The 22,556-nt window shown below is 32.2% G+C and overlaps 2 protein-coding genes across 3 annotated transcripts in view; both read right to left on the bottom strand.

Moving 5' to 3' along the window:
• Positions 1–284: 284 nt before the first annotated feature.
• LOC148616070 (DNA topoisomerase I, mitochondrial-like) lies at positions 285–13,943 on the bottom strand. Its single transcript, XM_088582753.1, has 19 exons — positions 13,818–13,943; positions 13,513–13,546; positions 11,341–12,227; positions 11,072–11,154; positions 10,716–10,818; positions 8,417–8,511; positions 7,752–7,867; positions 7,356–7,477; positions 7,042–7,164; positions 5,871–6,058; positions 5,473–5,617; positions 5,086–5,229; positions 4,474–4,728; positions 4,027–4,141; positions 3,662–3,789; positions 3,430–3,524; positions 3,045–3,123; positions 2,698–2,768; positions 285–2,469 (listed from the first exon to the last, which is right to left on the bottom strand). The coding sequence occupies exons 1-19, from the start codon at positions 13,857–13,859 to the stop codon at positions 2,367–2,369; spliced, it is 2,928 nt and encodes a 975-aa protein (XP_088438879.1). The 5' UTR covers positions 13,860–13,943; the 3' UTR covers positions 285–2,366.
• Positions 13,944–19,310: 5,367 nt separating this feature from the next.
• Positions 19,311–22,556, bottom strand: part of LOC148616069 (fatty acid synthase-like) — a 38,398-nt gene continuing 35,152 nt past the window's right edge. Inside the window, exons 33-34 of one of the 2 annotated variants that reach the window (XR_015922105.1) lie at positions 20,360–20,559; positions 19,311–19,831 (exon numbers count right to left, since the gene is read on the bottom strand). Coding sequence is in view for 1 of the 2 variants with exons in the window: in XM_088582737.1 (XP_088438863.1) it covers positions 19,635–19,831; positions 20,360–20,559 (397 nt within the window). In the remaining variant the exon portion in view is untranslated. The remainder of the gene's footprint in view (positions 19,832–20,359; positions 20,560–22,556) is intronic. The other variant, XM_088582737.1, reaches the window with a different exon arrangement.

Below are 22,556 nucleotides of genomic sequence, written 5' to 3'. Positions count from 1 at the left end.
TTTATCAAGTTCTTTTTCCCGCAACTGTCAATTTTCTATCAAGTACCAAACTGCTTGGACGAACATAACAAAACAATTTCCGAGTTAAAGAATGACATGTGATGTGACAATGCCATTTAATTAGGTGACTGCAAGTCCAACAAGTCCCATCAAAACAGACAATTTATAAGTAATTCTACCAAAAAATACCTGAAATCTTTTAGAGTTTAAGTACATTACACATATGTTAGATAGTTGGATGGACAGATAGCAGCATACCAGACAGGCAAACGAAAACAAGTCAATTTTTGTCATTTTTAATATCAGACGGTACAGACAATGTATGGGAGATAAAACAATAAACAAAGACCCAATAACATTCTGGTAGGTAACAATTTTTAAAACCTGATCAATGGCACTTCTATGAAACAAGTGTTTGGTGCATTGGTGTATCTCGTGATATTGTGAAACATAAAACGATTGAATGATAAATGCAGAGTTTCATTTTTCCTTGATCATTTCATATCTATGAATTATAAATAATGATTCATTACTTTATACAAAAAGCCAGGAAAAAAATAATTTCATTTTAAATCCCTGTCAACAACATATTTTCTTAATAGGGTTTTGATCTTTTCTCTACAACATAAAAAATATATACATGTACTCAGTAAATATATACAAGTACTCAGTAAATTTAATGCCTAATTTTATTTATTGTAAATGGTTGATATGAACAGCAGGACTGAATCATTAAATTCACGAATATGCATATCACTAAGAAAGTGCATGATTTTTATTTTAACACACTTAATATCATAAAAAATGCAAAATTTTATTTTGACACATAAAGCTTATATTTTTTCAACCAAACAACAAATAATAGATCTGCTCCATTGAACACACGAACTTTTAAACACATATTACCACAGATTATACAATAAGAAATTCATTATGATTCAATAAGTACTGAAGATTATGAATATTGTTTCTTTCCGACTGAATGAAGACTGGACGGAAACACTAAAATTACTGACAGTGAGACAATGAGTAAAAATAACCAAGCTGGACCATTCTGAAATATACTGGATATTTATTGAAGTACAAGATAATTCATACATAAGTTGCCCTTTTACAACAAAATTCCAGATACTGATCAGATTTCGTATTATCAATTCATTATTTTTATTAGTCATCTACCTGTTATTTTGTATACTTTGTATACAAAGTAAGCATTGTCCAAATAATCTGAAACCAGGACCACTGACATGACAGCGATGTGTAAGACTACTGATTGAAAAAAAAGGTAAAGTCTTTTAAATGAAGTGTTGCGTATCTGGGTATCTAAATACACCTGAGAACAAGGCATTTTGCATTATTGAAAATAAATACATCTAGCAACAAAACAAACAAAGAAACAACTAAGTCACGCAAGACACTATTTTCACAATAAAACAAGAAAATTTCTTTGTAAAAAAATTAAAGGTTTATATTTAAAATCACACAAAATTATTAATTAAAATGACATCTTACAAATAAGTAAAATAGGTTTCTTTATGAAAAAAAAGAAGTGATGAAAATTGCATACAAAAGTCTTTAAATCTCATCTAAAATGGTAAAAATAACTTTTTTTAAGTAGCATTGTTCTTAATTTCAGGATTACTGTTGCAAAGATAAACACCACACAGCATTCATTCATCAATACACAAAAAGGTCTGAATTAAAAAAAAAAAAAAATTAATTACTTTTCTGCTATATGGTAATTGGTCCCATGGAGATGACAAATGTCCTAAATGTTTCAAAGCATTAGAACTACAATGTTTTGGAAGTTTATTTTGGTTCAGTGAAATAAATTACACCACTTCAAAACTGCCAACAACATTGAACCATACAACTCAAAGACTTTACGTAAGACATTGATTGCCAACCTGTACACACTATGTGTATATTCAAAAAATAAACCCACCAAAAATATTTCAGAATATTTCAAGATGAACATGGCTTCTGTTAACGATTTCATTCATACCAATACACACACACACAAATATATTTACAAATCACCTATTGTTAAAGATATACAATGCAATAAAAACTATTTCTTTCACTGATAATTTACTCTAATATTCTTCTTAACTCATATAAATTAAAATAAATAAAATCTGATACTCCTTAAGGACAGATCTAGACGATGTAATTCATACACAATTCACATTCAAATAGACTGTTTTTACATCATTCACTCCATGATGACTGTGCTACTCTACTTGCAAGAAAAGTTTCTAGCTACATTGAAGGACTGAACTGGGACATCATGCGCAGAGTTCCTTGATACAGTCATCCTACTATTTAGAAAGTCAGGAGACATCATAATCTAACATGGACTAACATCAAAACTCAAAGGTCTCATCTGCCATGTCAATAGCCCATCTGAACTTATCTCTCTGAGTCTTATTGTAAACTTTTTCAATAGGTACCTCCCACTTCTTACACCTGTAAGAAAAGAAACATATTTTAATTAAAATAGAGCATGCACCAAATACTCAATTTTACCTTTTTTTCTTTTTGAGAGAAACACCTTACCAAAATTTGAGATACATACACTTACAAGTCCTTAATTTGTTGTGGACAATTTCCATAGGCACTTTCTATCAATCGATATTTCAGTATTGACATAATTTAAACAAGAGCACATATACTTATTTCTATATCTATACTTACCACGACACTGATATTCTTGGATCTAAATAATTCAATTTTGAGGTACCAAGAGCAATTTCTTTGTTCTCATCCTGAAATTCAAAAAATAAAAATTTAATAATTACCTTTAAAAAAGGTATATGAAATGTTACTTGAAAAGTCCGCACATGTATGTTAAAAAAAAAACAAAGAAAACCAAAATCTTGAATTTTGTTACTTTATTTCAAGGAGGAGTTGTACGTTTTCAAATACCAAAAATGCAGAGGTATGCTGGGGATGTTTTGTATGGTTTTTGAAACAATATTTAAGAAGATTACAGCTTGTAAATTCCAGATTATACCTATGATATTTGATATTCTGTAACAAACCTTATCTGTTGCCTGTACTTCGAGTTTAGTAAGTTGTTCTTCAAGCCTTTCAACAGCTTTCTTTTTCTTTTCGACAGTTCTACAAAGGAAGGTAATAAGCCAATTTATAATAAATATATCAAAAAAAAGAAAGAAGACTGACACTTTTAACAATTCAGATCACCTTTTAGAACAGCCAATACCTTTTTAAGTATAGTAAAATAAATTCGGAATGTTAGTTACTTCTTATGTTGCTATCCTTTATAATTAATATTTATTTTCAATTTTTCTACCAGAACTGCTAAATCTTAATCTCTGTCTCAAAATCGAAAAATTAAAACCAAGATTTGATTGCTTAAGGTGAGACGAATGACTCAAAGCCAATGATATGAAGATCTAAACTTACTGCTTAGTTTTTTCTGACTTCATAGCCTTGAAATCAGCTTTAGCATCTTTAACAGCCTTTTTGGCTTCTCTAATAGAATCCTTCTTTGCTTCAATCTACAAGTAATAAAAACAATTTTTTTATCTACTTTTGCAATACATTAAGCCATATATACAAGTGCTTAATTAAACAGATCTATTTCTTCCTAGTAAAGTTAGAGATTTAACTGTAACAATTTCAACCTCCCACCTACTTTGTTCTGAATATTTTCCATCTGTTTGTCAAAGTTCTTTGGAGCTGCACGTTGATGATTACATAGAACTGCCACTGCCCTGTTAGCACGGTTATATGATAAAAGTTTGGCAGGTATAGGATCCTCAGCTGAAGAAAAAAAAACACCTTGTCATTTAAAGTATCAACTGCTTGTAGAATAACACAATTCTTTTCTAGAATTTGTTATGTAACTGTGCATGGTCACAGTTTGTCACATTCAATCTATATTGACTATTTGTTTTGAAAGTTTAATTTAAAATTCAAAAAAATTGATCAGAATAATTTTTAATTTGCACTGCCTATAAAAATTTCAAAGTTTGGATGAAGAAAAGGATGAATACTTACGATCAGTCAGTAATTTGAGTTGTTCTTGTAGTGTTTTTGACGCATTAAATGTACGGAAGACTTTAGCTGTCAGACCTTCCATTAATTCATGCAAATGTTTGTTCAATGATGTTGTCTAAAAATAATAGGTAAGATAAAAATCAATAAGTAACATCTCAGTCCACTGTATAATTATATATGTAGTTAAAGGTTGCTGTTTCAAATTGTGTCAAATATATATGTACTTTGACAAATTATAATAATAAATATAATTTAATGATAAAACTATCTGATCTAGGGTTAGTTCATGTTTGCAAAGCAGTAAAAAAACTTAATAAAGACAAGATTGTTACACAAATCATTTCTTTTATAATCAATTCATAGCTTAACAAGAACAAGCTCCTGAATATCATTTTAACCCCATTAAGTCAATTTAATCACATAAACTGTAAAAATTTCTTAACTTACTGTCAATCTATCAAACAAGTCATCTCCAGGAGATTTGTTTTCCATAAATAGCTGTAAATTCTTGAAGACTCTCTTTTCAACTGTGACTCGATTATAGTATCTGATGGAATCTTTACCAAGAAAGTCAAATTCAACCACATTTTCTTGACCATCATATTCTTCATGAAGTTTTAAATGCTCAGTTCTGAGTGAACAACAACCTACTGTATCTGCAGTTTCTCCTTCTTCTTTCTCATTGCCAGCTCTCAAAGCAAGCTGCAATATGAAATTTAGGTTACAGGATTTTTCAGAGAATAGATTAAAGTTGAATACCTTGTAAGAAATGTATATGTATAAAAAAAAATTCTTTCATTGTAATTCAATAAAGAATCTTTTCTAATGATCAGTTTGCAGGTCTTTTAGGTAAGTTATAAAAAATGATAGCTTAGGAAGCATTGAGATTTAAAGCCAAATGTCCTGGGAAGCATGAGCACTATATTTGTATTAATTTGGGAAGGTCATTCTACAATTTCAAATATTCCTTTCACAATAACATACGTTGTATACATAAGAACTTCTTTAATTCACACCTCTGGTTTAGCACAATAAATGTTATAATGAAATGAAACATACCTTGTCAATAAAGTATAAAGCTACAGCTCTTTGTCGTACTCTCATTTCTTTCGACTTCCAGTCATTTCTGTAGCCTTCTCTTATACTGTCCACACAACGATACAAACTTCTTGCAGTTTCATACTTCTGCCAATCTTTCTCACCCTAAAGAAATATACATGTTTATATACATATACATATCGACATACCAAAAAAAAAAATGCCATCATCCTTACATACTGTAATCATTATGATCCCCCCTTATTCAATTATTTTAAGTACAAATTTAGTAGATCTAATCAAGTACTTCAAATAAATGACTGAAATTCTTCATCCATAACACATGGTGCTCTTCAATTTATCTTTTTGATCAATCAATAATTGTATCACTTTTCTAAATTAAATTACCTTCAACCTTGATGCAGCATTTAACATGACATATTTAGTTTGACCTTGAATATTCTCTGTCCAGCTAGCCAGCCATGAAACAGTGTTGTCATGACGAACCTCCTTCCATTTATGTCCTGGTGGGGGTTGAGGAATTTTAGAATCCCTAAAATGTATGCCCACAAGTTATTCATATGGTGATCTTAAACTTTACAAAGATCTTACAATTTTGAAATAAGTAGACAAAAGCAGCACTATGTAATATGAATTTCCAAGAAATCAAAGATGTTATTATTTTTTCCTTCATGATAACTGGCATTTTCTTGTCTTGTGGAGAAATAAAAACCCCAGGTTTTTTGCCACTAATTAAAATTTTTTCTCACTATAGCATTCCCTAAAATTAAAATTCAAATCCTTACTTGCTACAATTAATGATAACATCTTCTGGCATGGTTCTCCTTTTTAACATTCCCTGTTTAGGATGATCACCACGACCTCTGAAGAGACCTGGAGGTTCTATTTTGAAGTTACCAATCTTTTCTCTGTGTCCATCCATTGTACAGTAGCCATACTCATTCATCATTTCTTCATTTTCTTTCTTGATAACCTAGATCAGCAACACATTATAAGTCTGTAAGTTTATTTTATTTATATCCAATAAATGTCTTAACATTAATAAAATTAATGACCGATAAAAATAAAATTCATAAATAAATATTTATATATGTATGGATGAGCATAACAGTATTAACCTCATGTATCTTTTTAACATATATAATAAATACGGACTGATATTTTTTCAAATATTACTAAAATATGGGCTTTACAAGTCCCTTTCTCATTTTTGCCCCCAAAAATTTTAGATGTTTGTTCGTTGGGGTTTAGCATCCGAGCAGCAATATTTCAGCTATATTCAGACGATGAACATGAAATTGATGATAAAATGAACATGAAATGATGATGAAATGAAAAAGGGATGGGACACAAGGACAATGGGGTCGACAAATTTTGATTGCCACTGGAAATAGGGAGAGGTGGATAGGGTCGGGCAATTTAGCCTCCTGTGGCGGGGCCCTATGGTTCCTACTACGGGAGATTACCACAATAGGGTTCTTTAACATGCGAGGAACGTGGCATCTTTCCCAACATGGTGCACCACTATGGTTTGCGGTCAGGTTTTTCGTATCATAGCCTGAATACCCCAGCATGTAACACGCCAGGGGTACCCCATTCCACCACCTGGGACATACATCCCAGTTGCTCTTTGGGCAGAGCACCCTAGCACCCGGCTAGGGTTCTGACCACTATTAAGTCGCCTTTTACGAAAGGCTTGGCGCTGCTGCAGGCCTATTCTTTCAACACCCGGACCTGCACAGGGCCAAAAATTTGAGATATAACAGTGCTTAATATTGACAAAGCAACCACTTCTTGACACAATGCTAAGAAATTCAAAGTCCTACAAAGGCCAGCAGTCCTTCGACAATAACATCAAGGTATTATACAGAACTAAGTCTCCATATAACAGAATTACGGTATATTGACTCCCTGTTTTTGAAATTGAATATTGTAAAGCTTAATAAGCCTTTGTACCAGTTTTTCTTCCTTTGTCATTGCTTTTCTTTCTTCTGATTTCTTTTTAAAATAGACATCAATTTCTTTAAAGTTACATTTACTCAGGTCAGTTATAATCTTTCTTTCCTGTGATGTCATAACCTGTAATTTAAAAAGACAATATAAAAAATACTATTTCAACAATACTAATAGCATTTATCTATAAATCTAAAAAACAGCATTTACTGCAAAATTAATAGTTAAAAAAAAATATTTGAAATTCACAAAAAGAAAATTTGACACCATCAATAGTTCCATTTTTCATTAACAAAACTTAGTGTATCATGAAATACCTTATGCCAGTCTGTGAAGAAGTTTCTATTGAAGACTTCCTTTGTAGTGTAATCATGATCTAACATTCTTCCATAAAAAGTTGCAACTTCTTCAGTTTCAGGGCTCAGTTTCATTGGTTTTCCTAAAGATAAAATGCTGATATGAGTTCACACCAAGTACTACAAAAGGACAAATGAAATAAATGCATATGCTTGTTTGTATCTTGAAGTCTTTTTTCTTGAAAAATGACCAAAACCTCTAAATTACAACTGAAACTGGCAAAGAAATGCAGAAGTTTTCATAAAAATCACTTAACTATGGAAAAATTATTTTCAGTATATAAGAATCTCAAGTTTGGTTATGTAAATGCACACACTCCATAGACCACATACGGAAGAGAAATTCATAAAACCTACCATCATAGTAGAATTTAACATTATCTGGCAATGGTTCATAGTCAGGGGCAAAAACTACACCCTTGTGCTCCAGAAAATTCCACTTTTTACCATCATCGCGACGCTCTTCTTCCCACCTACAATATCAAGTAATATACAATATATATCTGATTGCTATAATACTTGTGCAGTGAAATATGTCTTACACATTCCCGTAAATAAACCAGAAACCTAACCCAAACCCTAAATAAACCAGAAACCTGTCTAACCCAAACCTAAACACAATAGAAACATGTCTGAACCAAACCCTTAATAAAACCGGAAACCTGTCTGAACCAAATCTAAATAAACCAGAAACCTGTCTAACCCAAACCCTAAATAAACCAGAAACCTGTCTGAACCAAACCCTAAATAAACTAGAAATCTGTCTAACCCAAACCCTAAATTAACTAGATACTTTTTTTTAAAACTCTGTGTTAGGTTTACATGTACTGTATTTTGAACCTGATCTTACTGACTTGTATTAACACAACAATCCTAAAGGGGTTCAATAGTTTAGAATAGCTTCACTGTACTGTTTTTCAAAAAATGGAACAAGAAATTTTCCATTTGCCACACTATTACAGTTTTTATATACTTTACTGATATGATTATCGAATATAATTATTCCTAATTTATTAACTTACCATTTCCAAACCTCAGTTTCATCAGCTTTCTTCTTTTTCTTTGTAGGAGAAGTTGTCTCTTGTTTTACTTCAGTCTTTATTTTTTTCTTCTTTTTCTGAAAAAATAAAATGTTAACAAAATTAAACAAGATACAAGGCTCTATAGAATTTGTAGATTTTTCACTAAACAAAAGCTTATATTTTGTAGTATAACACATTTAATTACCAATTATTGTGTATAAAGTAGGATTTGTACTATTAGAAAAAATATTTAACAGCATCCAACACTGAACTACTGTATATAAAAGTTTGAAGATGGACACCAAATACACCAACTAAGGTCTTCTTTAAGTGTCAGTCTCTGTAAGTGAAACATGGCATGAAAATCCCCAACATTTTGAAAGTTTGACTACTTGCACCATCAGAATCTCAGAATCAAGGGAAAAAAACTTCCCATATCACTTTGGTAAATTGAGTTATAATTTCATTCAAATGCACTGAAAACGAACATTTCAAGGGAAGATAACTCTTGTCAAAAACATCATTTTTCTTAAATTCTATTGAAAATTTTCTGAGCTAATCAGTGATGCAGAGAGAATGGTCTTTTCAAATAGAGAAAGCATCCTTCAGTGAAATTATATTGTCAGATCAGTGGGGTTTTTTGACATGCATGACTTTCCATTTTGCCTGTTCTTACAAATAATTACACTTAGCAGGGTACTCGTCAAGGCGTGTACACGTGTCCTGGACGCAAGAAAAAGTTGCTGAACGTGCCAGGTTAAAACATCACGCGTCTACGTGACACTTCTTCACAATATCAGCTGCATTTTAATATCAGTAATTTACTTAAAAATCATTAAACTATCCTAAAAGTCTTTGAAAAACTCTGGTTTTTTACAACAAAGGACAACCAGAAGTTTACAAAGTTAATTACACATGATGTTCATCATACAATTTTTTTACAAAACAAAATTTAGTTATGAAGTATAGGATAAAAAATTGTGACAAATAATTTCAATCTCATTTCTTTAATTAGAAGAGTCATAAATCTGACAAAAGGTGTTAATTGCTTTCTCAACAGGTACGGGTACGTTTTATGCAGTGTGGGAAACCATTTTTTGCCCCAACTTGCCACAATTTAAACAACTAATTTGCAAGGTAACATTTCATAAATTACCCAGATAATTTCGTTTGACTACTAATACAAGATCAGGACCGTTGCGTAGGTTTTGGCACATCCTGTATACCGGAAATTAAAATGGCAGATCGTAAACAATGCTTTACAAGTCAATAAAATTGTGCAAAATTCACTTGACATATTCAAGCTAAACTTCTTAATATGTAGGGACCATATTTTTAATGTATGATGTTAAGGGATGTTTAACTAAATAAGCTGTTGGCTGGTTAACTTTCCTTGGAACTCGCCAATCAAATGATGTTCACCAAATTGAGGAGTGTAAGCTAATGAGAACTCGCCAAATTACACATCTACTCATATTTGGCAAGCAGTGGTTTCCCACACTGTTTATGACAGGTAAATAATCTCCAAGGAACAATCAGCTGACTAGGGTTTGACGATTAGAAAATGAATCCTGATTGGATATACCACTATTTTGTAAACCAATCATTTTCTAAAGATTTATTTCTACTCCACAATCAATTAGACAATACTGTCATTTTAACAGGTCTCAAAATGGTAGAACCATGTGTGTTAACAATTTTAAAATTATCACTGTTTATACGAAATGAGTTACCTTCTCTGCAGTCTTCACATTTCCTGTAATTTCAGCAGTGCATTCTTTTTCCCATAAATTTTGTTTGCAATTATTAAAGGAAATACTACTCCTCTAAAACTGAGATGATTTTGGAAATTCAGTATTAAAATTCTTGAACATTTGTTACATTTCCTCATATACTGCACCTAACGGTATACATTTAATGAAAAGTAAGGGTTACCTAAGTTTCCATCTACATATTCTCAAGACTATGCAGCATCATACTGACACAGTACTCTACACAATTTAATATGGATGACATGCATAATTGCAGTGAGATATGGTTTTGTATGATTGTACATACATATGTAGTTCTATGTATGCATTAAAATAATGAATGTATCGTTCAAACTGGATTTAAACCAGGAAAATGGTGGGACCCAGCAAGTTCATCTGGGAGTCACCTTTCCAAAGTGATGAGTCCCAGGACTCACCATGAAAAAATCCTAGTGAGAACCCTGACTTAGTATTTCTTTTATTAATTGAACAATCAAAACTTTTCAGCAGCCAAACCAAACAAAATATAATGAATTTAGTCAACTCACCAATGGTTTTTCATCTTCAGAATCATCATCATATCCTGAAGATTTTCTCTTTTTGTCTTTCTTGTGAGGTTTTTCTTTCTTGATCTTTTTAACTTGTTCCATTCTAAATGAGTAAAATTCACACATAATTTCTATATAAGTGTATATAAAGGACCCTCAAGGTTGGTTATATTATATCATAAATTAAGTTTTTATACAAATAATTTAAAGAATTGATCTAATTCTGCAAACACATTGAGCAGAAACATAATAAAAAACAGGAAAAACCTTCTTTAATGTTAAAGAAAGACTTAACTGTTTTTTCTAATACTTCCAAATGTTTAAGATGAGAGAATCTTGTAAGCTATATTCAATACCTTGCTGAGAGTGGCTGGTCATCTTCATCATCTGTTTCTGGGGCTTCTCTCTTCACAGGCTTCTCTTGTTTCACTCTCTTAGACTAAGGTAAAAAGTAGTAACCAATTTAAATATGTAAGATCTCCAACTCCAAGTAGTTCTAGGATCAAAAGACCCTAATTTTTAATACTTGACAGCAATCAGTCATCACTTAGACAGACAATAAATAAAGGCATATATGTATTAATTAAAAAAACAACAATAATGGTGAATTATACATGAATCTTACCAAAGGAACATCATCGTCACTCATTGCCTCTTCCTTAACAGATTTTACTGGAGATGGAGATTTCTTAACAGGAGATTGTGGTTCTCTTTTAAAATCAACTTCCATAGGCTCAGATTTTATTTCTCTATTTTCCTTATTTTCTCTTTGCTTTTCTCTGTGCTCTGATTTAGAGGATTCTTTATGTTTGCTGGGCGATGAGGACCGGTGCTTGTCACCAGAGCTGCTGCTTGACTTATGTTTGTCTCCTGAACTGCTGCTAGATTTGTGTTTATCACTTGAGCTGCTACTGCTTGATTTATGTTTGTCACTAGAACTGCTACTCGACTTATGCTTGTCACTGGAACTGCTACTGCTGGACTTGTGCTTGTCTCCAGAGCTACTACTTGATCTGTGTTTGTCACCAGAGCTACTGCTGGATTTATGCTTGTCTCCAGAGCTACTACTTGATTTGTGCTTATCTCCAGAGCTATTGCTGGACTTGTGCTTTTCTCCCTCCCTGTGTCTATCCTTGTCCTTGCTGGAACTAGAACTGTGTGATTTGGAATGACTTGAGCTTGAGGAATGGCCTTCCCTATGTTTGCTACTAGAGCTACTGCTACCATCTTTATGCTTACTGCTTGAACTGCTGCTATGCTTGTGGGATGAGCTTGAAGAGGAACTTCCTTCCTTGCTCTTGCTGCTAGAACTTCCATGCTTACTGCTACTATGATGTTTACTAGAGCTAGAGGATCCATGCTTAGATGAGCTTGAGTGAGATGAAGAGGAATGCTTGGAACTCCCTTCATCAGATCTATGCTTGCTAGAGGAATGCTCTCTTTCCTGATAACTAGCATCACCATTCATGTGGTTAGCAGCATCCCCATTTAGTTTCACTTTCATATGATCAACTGCAAATGAATTAATTATTTTGAGCAAACTAGTAACAAATACTATATCAACAAATGTCAGATGGACTTAAAAATGACAAAGTAACTACACACACACACACATATATGTATTCACTGAAATACCTATGTAGGTTCTGAATGATTTTGAAAACTTTGTTTATTTCACAAAATTGTCGAATTAATGGGACAGGTTTCATACCAGAAAATATATTACCAAATCATTACTTTTGACATAGCTTTGTAATAAGATTAGCGACTGAGTTGAGTAATAGTTATATGTAAAACTTAAAATTTCTGCAGCTTAAGAAAACATTAATTTCACTACATACATTTGATCTGCCAGTTGAGGGATGGAATTGGATTTTTAGTATTTTCCATTTCTTGAAAATTTAATACAAGAATTATAAAAAAAGGTAAAGGTCAATTAAAGTCTTTGAATACACATGCATGTACAAGCTCTGTGGAGCTGTTTAAGTGACAGCAAAATTTACAACAGTTTGGCTAAAATGAGCTTCTTGCATGGTCGTTAGGCTTGTGGGGAGGAAAGCCTGATATACCAGGCTGGAAATCACTAGAACCATATTACTGAAACACCTGTTTGTCCATGTGTAGACCAAATTATTCTGTCATTAAGAAAGAATCATTCAACATTCATCTTCTACTAATCTGACGTTTTTGTTTATTTTTATGTTTTTATGCCGCTTTCTACGTAGAAAGTACATGTATGTAGAACGATAAAAATGGCTTTCTAAACAACAATAATTTGGTCTAATCCATATGGATCTCATACTGTAAAGAATATCTTTTTTTTGTTTCATTTCAAACAATACTCACTGGTAAACAACTCAAGGCACAATTCTTAATTTCATGCAGCATTCTAATTTGCATAAGTTTTTTCTAGGTTTTTAAACAACTTCAGAAGTAGACTTTTTTTATTAATTTTTTAAAATAAATTATAGAAAAAACATTTATACATAAAACTTTTTACTATGTTTCTTACACTTAACTAAATGTATTTCTTTTTGGTAATTCTGACAACATCAAAGATTATGAAGCCAAAAATAGGTTCGTGAAAAAAGGGGGGTAGGTAAAACAAATTGTCAGATAAAGCTAAAACATAAATTGATAACATCTAAAGACACATATGACTGAAATGGTTAATTAAAACATTCTAACAACACAAAAGTTTAACATTTTTTTAATATCTGAGCGATTTTTTAAAAAGCCGGCTGAAGTTGGGACTTAGCCATTTTTCTGAATTTTCAAAATCTGTCGAAATACTCACTACTTTCTTCTGTTTCTTTTCCACCACCAACTCCCTGTGAATATTAAAAAAAGAACAATGTCACTTCAATTATGTGTAAATAAATTTGGGATGCTCAACTCACCCACTTTCCCATTTAAATATCGTTTTGAAATCCCAACTAAACACCATCTTTCCAAGTCGGACTTAGAAATTTTGCGGCCATCTTGACTTTGTCATTTTCTCTGTTCTTTGTTACGATAATTTTCTACGTGTATAGGGAGCAAGCTAGCTCTCTTATTGGTTACATGTGTAAATATAAATGTACAGAAGAACGTTTTACATACCTCAGTAAAAGTATTTTGCTCTGTCATCGGCGGAGATTCCATTTCCAAGATATTTTTACATCAACTGAGTCCACGTTTTATGGCGATGGAAATCTGCTGAAATTGCTAAGTCCACAGAATGTTGTATTGCGCATGCCCACATCCCCGGATAAAACCACCTGTCAAAAATTTACATAACGCGGGAAATTTAAATTATACATCTTGAGCTTTACAGGTAGTGTAATTTAAACTAATAGGATGACCAAAGAGTGAAAACAAAATTTGAAACAAGTTATCTCTTATAATGGCAGTATATGATTATAATTGTCTTGAAACCAACTTTTAATTAAATTACCAGCGAGAGTAGGTTAAATTACGCTATTACACACTTCCTTCAGGGAGCAAGTAAAATTAATCTGGAACCAATGTCAACTGAACTAAACTATACTAATTAGCAATAGCTGTGTTTGATAAGCAGATGTTTCTTCGTTTCCTCTTTACATTATCTCTCTCATAGACGTTATATTACAGGGACTAGTCCCTCCGAATAGTCTATATAATGTGTAAAAAATAACTATGCCTCCCCGGTCTTTATACTGGTTAAATTAAAAGCCTATAAGATTTACATTTGATAGGTGTATACTGCAGGATACATGTTACTTTCTGTCCAGAACACAAATGATCTTTGTAACTTGGGGAAATATTTATATATGGCATTCCATATTAGAAATATATTGTAACTAAATAATTTCAGACGTATCATGATTTATGATTTATATTTCAAATCGTACATTTCCGCTGTATTGTTGTTTGTACTGTTTATGCCGATGAACTATTAATTTAAGGTAATAAAGAATGTAATTGCCACAGGGAAAATTAATGAAATTGGTCAACATCTAACTGTTAATTAAGTATTCCAATCTCATTCTTATGCAATAAAAATTATATCCTGTTAAGAAAGTTTCTTTAATCTTTTAATTGCAAGGTAGTAAATTGGCTCATCCCCATTTATGCAACTTATTGAAATTTCAGGTTATACAGATAAAAAAAATAAAACTGGATAAATGAGATGAAAGGTAATTAAGAACAAAGGATTCTTTTCTTTTTTTTTTCACAAAACAGAAAGTGAATTTTTTCCTTGGTTTCAAATATTGAAAAAACTTTCTTTCGCTGAAATCAGACTTGATTTTTGGTTGTGTTTTTATACCATCAGAGAATTCGAAATATTCAAATGCCGAGGCTTTCTTTGAACTCGAAAATGAGTCAAATTCTGAAAAATCTTATGTAACGTCAGTGGGTGATTTCAATGCGAAAACTGGGTCATTATCAGATTATGTAATACCTGATGAAACTGCTGTTAATATTTTTAATCTGAATGATGATGAAGATATACAAGACAACTTGCATGACTTTGAGAAATTACCAGAATATAATGTTCCATTAGAAAGGGTGTCAAAATGCACATGTGCTCCAAATAATTACGGAAATAGACTCTTGGAAATTTGTAAAAATAATAATTTATATATTGCTAATTCAAGAGTCGGCTTGGGCAGGGGCACCGGTAACAAGACATGCAGAGATTCTAGTGTTGTTGATTATTTAGTTCTATCTTCTAATTTATTCACAATTTTAATCAAATTTGATATTGAGGAGTTCATACCTTTGTATTCAGATTGTCACTGTATGATATCTCTCAGTTTTCAAATCGAATCTCTTGGCAGCATTTCCTCAAAATATTGATTCAGGATATCGAAGATGGAATACCGATAAAAAGAATGAATACAAAATCCGTGTTCGGGAAGATCCAGAGGGATTATTATCAAATACTGTAATTTTAGTATTAAGTTTACCATTATGGATAAGAATACGGACATTCTTTATTATCCATACTTGCATTATTCAATGACAGTTCTAAAACAGGATCATATATATCTTCAGTATAAATATTGAAGTCCTTGCTGTTTTAACAAAGATATCGTCCAAATATCCTATGCTGTTATTAAATTTTTCTACCAAATGTTGTTTGGAAGGGTCATTATTTATTCTAGCCATAAATTGTAATTCGTAACAGAGGTCCGCAATAAGTGGTGTACAATTGGTCCCCATAGGACATCCAATAACTCGACGATAAACGGTTTCGCCAGAGCGTACAAAAATGTTGTCTAGCCGAAAGCATGTAAAAAGAAGTCAAATTAACGTAGTTTTAATGTTTTTCGTTACTAAAAAGATCTAAAAGAATTCGAACAAATATATTCACATCCCGATTTATTAAATGACCATTTGATAAGATGTATGAATTTTTGTTTTATAAGATTATGTGGAAGTGTAGTGTAAAAAGCTGGAAAAAAAATCGAAACTTTAAACAGTTACGGAAGATCCCACATGGGCATGTTATTTATCAAGCACTTCGAGCGAGCTTTTTTTACACTCAAAAATAGATAATTTCACTGTTTTAATAAACTTTGTTACAAAAAATTATAATCAGATTTTTTATGGCATTGAGCGCATTAGTAAGTAAAATAGAAAGCATAGTTGTAGAGCAATGACTTGAAGAGGAAATTAATCTAAATGTATATTTGTAAGATGATTTGTGAAGTTAAAGAAGCCAGTACATAGTTGGAACTCCCATGCTACTAGGCGACAAGTTTGTGTTTTCACAATTTCACTTTCTGAAAATTTAGTCAATTGGAATATTCGTGAATTCGTAATTTCTTTTTTTTAGAATTTCAATATAAAATTTACGACAAAAGACTATAATATTATTTGCAGCTTTATATTCCTTGCTAAGTTCTTTCAATTTGTGTTTTACGCGGGAAATACGGTTTTGATGTTGTTTATTATTACGAGTAAAATGTTCTTCAAAATGTTTTATTCGGATGTCAACTGTTTTTATGACTATTTTGAAGAAAGAACTTAATGCTCTCATTAATGCTTCGTCTATTTTCTCACGTTTTATCCATTTGATACAATACGAATGGAGTGAGTCTTGGATGAATCATACTTATTTTTCTCTGAACAGCCAAAATTGAAAACTGGTAAAACTTCGAGCAAACCTCGCTTGGCGATACCTCCCTAGAAACCAAATAGGAACAACAAAAAGTCATTCTATATATAAACACACACATTTTGGACCCACAAGGACTTTTCTGGCCTTGTAATAAGGATCATAACATCAATGGAAGGTTTCTATCATGATTCATTTAATAAGCTAATAAAGAGCTGCGCTTTAAGCGCACGATACGTCCGTTGCTCTTTTAACTTGTCCTTATGCTTTTAATGAATTTATATGATAAACTAGAAATACTGCGAGCCCTGTCAAACACCCCCAACCCCCCTAAAAAAAGGAAATAAAAAATGCACCAAAAAAATTTGGCACTATCAGGGCTACCTCAAGTTTAACTAAGTTTGTGGTCTTGATTTTTCACCCATACATTTCTATCTTGTTCAAGACACTTTTCTGTCAAGGTAATCAAGTACCTTTTATATTTATTAGTTGATCATCATAACAAATGGTCCGTTTTCAACGATTTTTCAACGAATAAAATTTCCTTGGCCATTTCCGCCTTTTTTAAAGAGTGAATCTTCCTAACACAGAAACGTAAAATATTTGACATTTATACGATTTATAAAAATCAAAAGGGAGCTTACGTTAATAGATATGAACAATTCACCAAAGTTTCATAAAAGTTGATAAAGTGTTTTGAGTTATTGTCAGAAAACTTGAAAATCCTCCTTTTTTTAAGTAAAAAAAATCATAACACGAAAACAAAAAATCTGAAATTTATAAAAATCGAAAGGGAGCTTATGTCAATAGATACAGACAATTCACCAAAGTTTCTTAAAAGTAGGTGAATGAGTTTTCGAGTTATTGTCCTAAGTGTGGACGACGAACGGACGGATGGGCAACGGTATACCATAATACGTCCCGTCTTAGACGGACATATAAAAACCACAAAAATAGTCGTTTTTGGCCCTTCCAGGACAATAACTCTAATAAAGTCAACACAATTCAGACCCTGAGAACTCACCAGGATAATTTCAACAATTGACAGTTTATTTCTATCTTAGGTTTTCAAGTTCAACCAAAGAACAAAAATTTTGGCTTTTTTTTGCCAAAATAAGAAGTCTTCACATAACTTAAACCTTACAAAGACTTTTATAGGCCTTGTCATAAGGAGCATTTCATCAACTGAATATTAATTTCTATCAATTACAATTTTCAGGTTATAAACACCACAAAATATGTCATTTCAAGTGCAACATGAAGTTTAACATGTCGTGCTATGCATAGCCAAGAGGATGCTTACCCTACCAGTGCACCTGGTCTATGCTCCCAGTTTTTAGTGGAGTCCGAGTTGCTAATTTTCTTTTGATACTTTGCATGTATGATTTTAGTTACTTAATCTTCTTTGTTGTGTATTTCTGTTTTCCATGTCTGGTCTTTGTCCCTGGATTACATTCTTTTGAATACCACTATAACTTTGGTTCCCTTGATTACTCTCCTACTCACACAGGAAGTTGATATTGGAAAACAACCAAAATAGCTTACAATATATGCTACATCTATTTGAAGCCACACACCAAATTTGAAAGCAATCCTTCCATTGGGATTTTTTAAAACAAAAATTCAAATGTACGGAATGACAGACAAGGTGATTCCAATATACCAACCACTTGTTGAGTGGGGGTACAAAGAGTTCAAAGAGTTGTCGCACAATATAGACCCTATGAGGATTTTAGAAGGCCTTGTCATAAAGAGCATTTCAACAACTGAAAGTTTGTTCCTATCTATAACGATTTTCAGGTTGTAAGCTAAAAAAAGTTATCTTTTATCTTCCAAGGACAATAAATCTATGTGTTACGTATGGGAACAAGATTAAGTCATTATGCATCTTGAATAGAGCTCTTACTGCTGAAGAAAGAAGGTGGCATTTATTTTCCAGGTTCTATAATACTTTTTTTTTCTGTATACCACGGTTTGTAGAAACTGGTGACTTGACTCCTGTCGTTTAAAATAGCAATGACAGATATGCTTCACACTTGATCTGTATAATCCCCATAATTTTAAAAGTACATCAGCCAAAAATGCCAGGAAACATTTGGTAATAATCCTGTTAGTGGCCTCACAGGACCAGTTTTTTAAAGAAAAACTACAGGAAGAAGACGTCAGCAGATGGAAAGTGATGACAATAGCTCACATTTACCCTTGTTCTAAGTGAGCTGAAAAATGATATTATTTAGTTCCGCAAATAAAGTTAACAGAGAAGAAAGTGGAAACAAGGACACAAGAGACATCAACCCTACAAAGCATTCCATGCCTTTGATGATTGGAGACTAGCGAAACATTTCCAACACCAAAAGGTCTGCTTTTGACTGGTCCCTGAAATAACAAGTTTACCTGTTCAGCAATATATGCACCTCACTATACCTAAGATTAACATAGGCTAGATGTTTCTGACTTAGGATAGGTGCAAAAGACACTTGTTGTGGTATTTTTAATCAGCAAAGACTTCAAGATTTAAATCAATGTTTATTACACAATAATGCAGTACTTTTGATGAACTCCAGAATTTACATATATATCAAATAAACACTTCATCAATGAATCTGTGATTTTAAATAAGTAGATTCAAGCAATAGTACTTAATAACAATTAAGACTACAGTACCAAGAGTTGTGGCCCTTGGAAAGTTAATTACTATGTTAACAATTTACTATTTAACAATATGAAACCACAATTAAGCTGCACTATATTTACAAATGAAAGTAAAAAATGACATACAAGTAATATTCTAGGACTTTCATTATTATAGTTCCAGCACTATCATAAAAGATTCCTTAAAGCGTGGAGGTTAAGATCTTGGTGATTTCATCAGCTACCTCTTTTCCAGCATCGTGGTTGAGAAAGGTTTCATGTGTTCCATTGTAAAATGAGATATGAACCTTCCCAGTACACCAGTCCTGAAGCCCATAGTCCACAGATAGGTAGTCACACATTGGAGGATCAGATTTGATCCTAAGCAGGTGGATGTCACCTGTAAAATAGTATCATGATAGTTATATAGTGGTCTGATGATTTTTTTTTTACTTTTCAAAAGTTCCTAGCTTTTCTACCTGTTTTGAGAAAAAATTGCTTCACCACATTTCTTCTCATGTATTTTAACTCTTTATGATGTAGCAATAAACTTTGTGGAAATTCCCATACATACATATGCTAAAACGAGATAAAACTCAAAAATAGGATTTTTTTTTTAAATGAATGATTAAAGAATAAGATAAACAGAATCTTTCATTGCAAGTAGTTAAGTATAATATTTCAAAGGTAGATTCTATATTTCTAACTGTAATATAACCTGCGAAATAACTTTTGTTTCTTTTTCTCAGATTCTGTCATACTGAGGCACCATAATTTTTTCAACATATCTAAGTTTTAGAATAATACTCAATCCATTTCCCTTGATGTTTCAGAGTATGATGCCATAAAGAAATACAAAGATTTTTAAATCTTAAATTTTTAAAAAAATTAATGGGTGTTCCAAAAGTTCATTAAAATCAATTTTTACCTTTGAATTTCCCATGATCATTCTTGTATGTCTTAACCATATTTACACTCTTAATGAAATCAGCAGCTTGCTCTCGTCGTTTCCAAGTTAATACTTCTTGAGCTGCATCTGCCATCTTAGGGTTAGATTCCCTTGCTTCCTTGATTTTTCTGAAAATCTTTTCTTTAGCTGTAAGCCATCTAGTCTTTGAAGGCCCAGAACTAAAACAGACACAGAAGAGATTTCTTAAAATTTTAAGAAGATATCATGTTACTGAATCTTGTGTTATTTTCGCAACAACTTTTGTTTGTGATTTTGATAACTGAATGTTCAACCTGTATAAATAATTTTAATATCCAAAGAAATGTTCATGTTTTTTTTTTCTGTATCAGGGCTACAGCGAAAAAGGCAAAAATTAAACCCACAATAATATTTTTCAACAGAAAGTTGAAAGTTTTATGACTAATGTGAATAAAATAATAGCATTTGGGATACCTGAACAATGGGAGTCTAAGAATAAAACTTTGTCGTACATGCAATTTTTTATTGTTTATGATTTTTCTGTAAAACAGTATTGATCATAAGCATATATGCATTCCATACTGGTAGAGTCCTTGATCTGCCTGAACACATAACAAGAGGCTCTCAGGAGCCTGAATTGCTCACCTGGTTCAATTTTGCCTTTCAAGGGCAATAAATTAAACAAGAAGTTGTCCAACAATTTTGACTCCAAAAAACTTTGACAAGACTTATCATAAGGATCATTTCAGTAAATGAAAGTATAAATCTATCATAGTTATCAAGATATTGGCTGAAAACAGTAAAAAAAAAACTGTCATTTTCCCCTGTCAAGGATAATAACTCTTATAAGAAGGTGTCTGACAAATTTTATGCATGAAGACTTTTGTAGTCCTAAAAATAAGGATCACTTCAGCTCTTGAAAGAATTTGGCTAAACCTAATGGTTTTGGAGATATATGCAAAAAACTACTGTCTGACCCCTATGTTCTATTTTTAGTAACAGCGGCCATGTTTTTTGACAGATTAAAAATCCCCACATCAGTTCTATTCATGATACCCCAAGAAACATTCATACCAAGTTTGATTCCAATTGGTCAATTAGTGTCAGAAGAGAAGATTTTTGAAAGAAATAGCATTAAAAATAGCAAAAATATGGCGAAAAAGGGCAATAACTCCAACGTGACAGAACAGATTAAAATGAAAATTTAACGGCAGATAGGTCTCATCATGCTGAACACTTTTACATAATCAGGATTGGGCTTAACCTAACAAGACCCCTATGTTCTATTTTTAGTAACGGTGGCCATGTTTTTCAATGGATCAAAAATCCCCATTCAAGTTCTATGCAGGATACCCCAAGAAACATTCATACCAAATTTGGTTTCAATTGGTCAAGTAGTTTTAGAGAAGAAGAGTTTTGAAAAATTGTTAATGACGATGACGGACGCCAAGTGATGGCAATAGCTCACATAGCCAGGTGAGCTAAAAATACACAACACCTATGACATAAGTCAGTAAATCTCAAAGATCAGGGGTCGCGCTGCGATTTTTATTTTATCTGGCGACAAAAATAACCAGTTAGCGATTTTCTTGGTGCCTAGTTTTGTATATTAAAATTGACAGGAAGTTTATCAGCAAAGGATATTCTCTCTAACTAAATAATTGGGTTGACACCTGGTCAGAGTTAATTGACCATGACCAATTTACAACTGAAGGCAATTAAAGGTAATTAGACCAGGCGACCGTGACTGGCAATATCCTTATGGGAGGTGTCAATCAAATGTACTTATATTATTGAGCCAATCAAAACTCTCATCATCTGGTCAAAGGGAAACACAATTATGGTCATGTGCACGTGGCTACATACAAGATTCACAACCCTGTAATACATTCAGAAACACATTTACCTAATAACAAAATAAATTAAATCCAATTAACAATGATTATCCCATCAGGAAGTGTCTAAATACTTTGAAATGAAAGAATTGATAAAAGAAAATGGATGACATTTGTTTACACTTTTGCCATGCAACTTTTTTGGTGGGAAAATCAGTAAACAAATAGTATGGGGATTCCCAAAATCTAATGAAGGAAATAATACTCAGATATCAAAATAATTATTCAGGGACACAATTAATGGTCCATGGTACAAAATGTAGTTTGCTAGAAATTTTATCACTAGAAAAAAAGAATCAAGT

The sequence above is a fragment of the Perna viridis genome, chromosome 5, assembly GCF_037379345.1.
Source record: "Perna viridis isolate PV_CMFRI_1.1 ecotype Kerala chromosome 5, ASM3737934v1, whole genome shotgun sequence".
Lineage (NCBI taxonomy): Eukaryota > Metazoa > Mollusca > Bivalvia > Mytilida > Mytilidae > Perna > Perna viridis.
The sequence above is the reverse complement of the archived record's forward strand: the minus strand, read 5'-3'. Positions and strand labels throughout refer to the sequence as shown.

Coding starts and splice junctions, on each gene's coding strand:
- LOC148616070 (XM_088582753.1), bottom strand. CDS start 13,859: ATGGAATCTCCGCCGATGACAGAGCAAAATACTTTTACTGAG. Junction 8,512..10,715: donor CTGAAGATGAAAAACCATTG/GTGAGTTGACTA, acceptor TTATTTTTTCAG/AAAAAGAAGAAAAAAATAAA. Junction 6,059..7,041: donor TGACAAAGGAAGAAAAACTG/GTACAAAGGCTT, acceptor TTGCTGATCTAG/GTTATCAAGAAAGAAAATGA.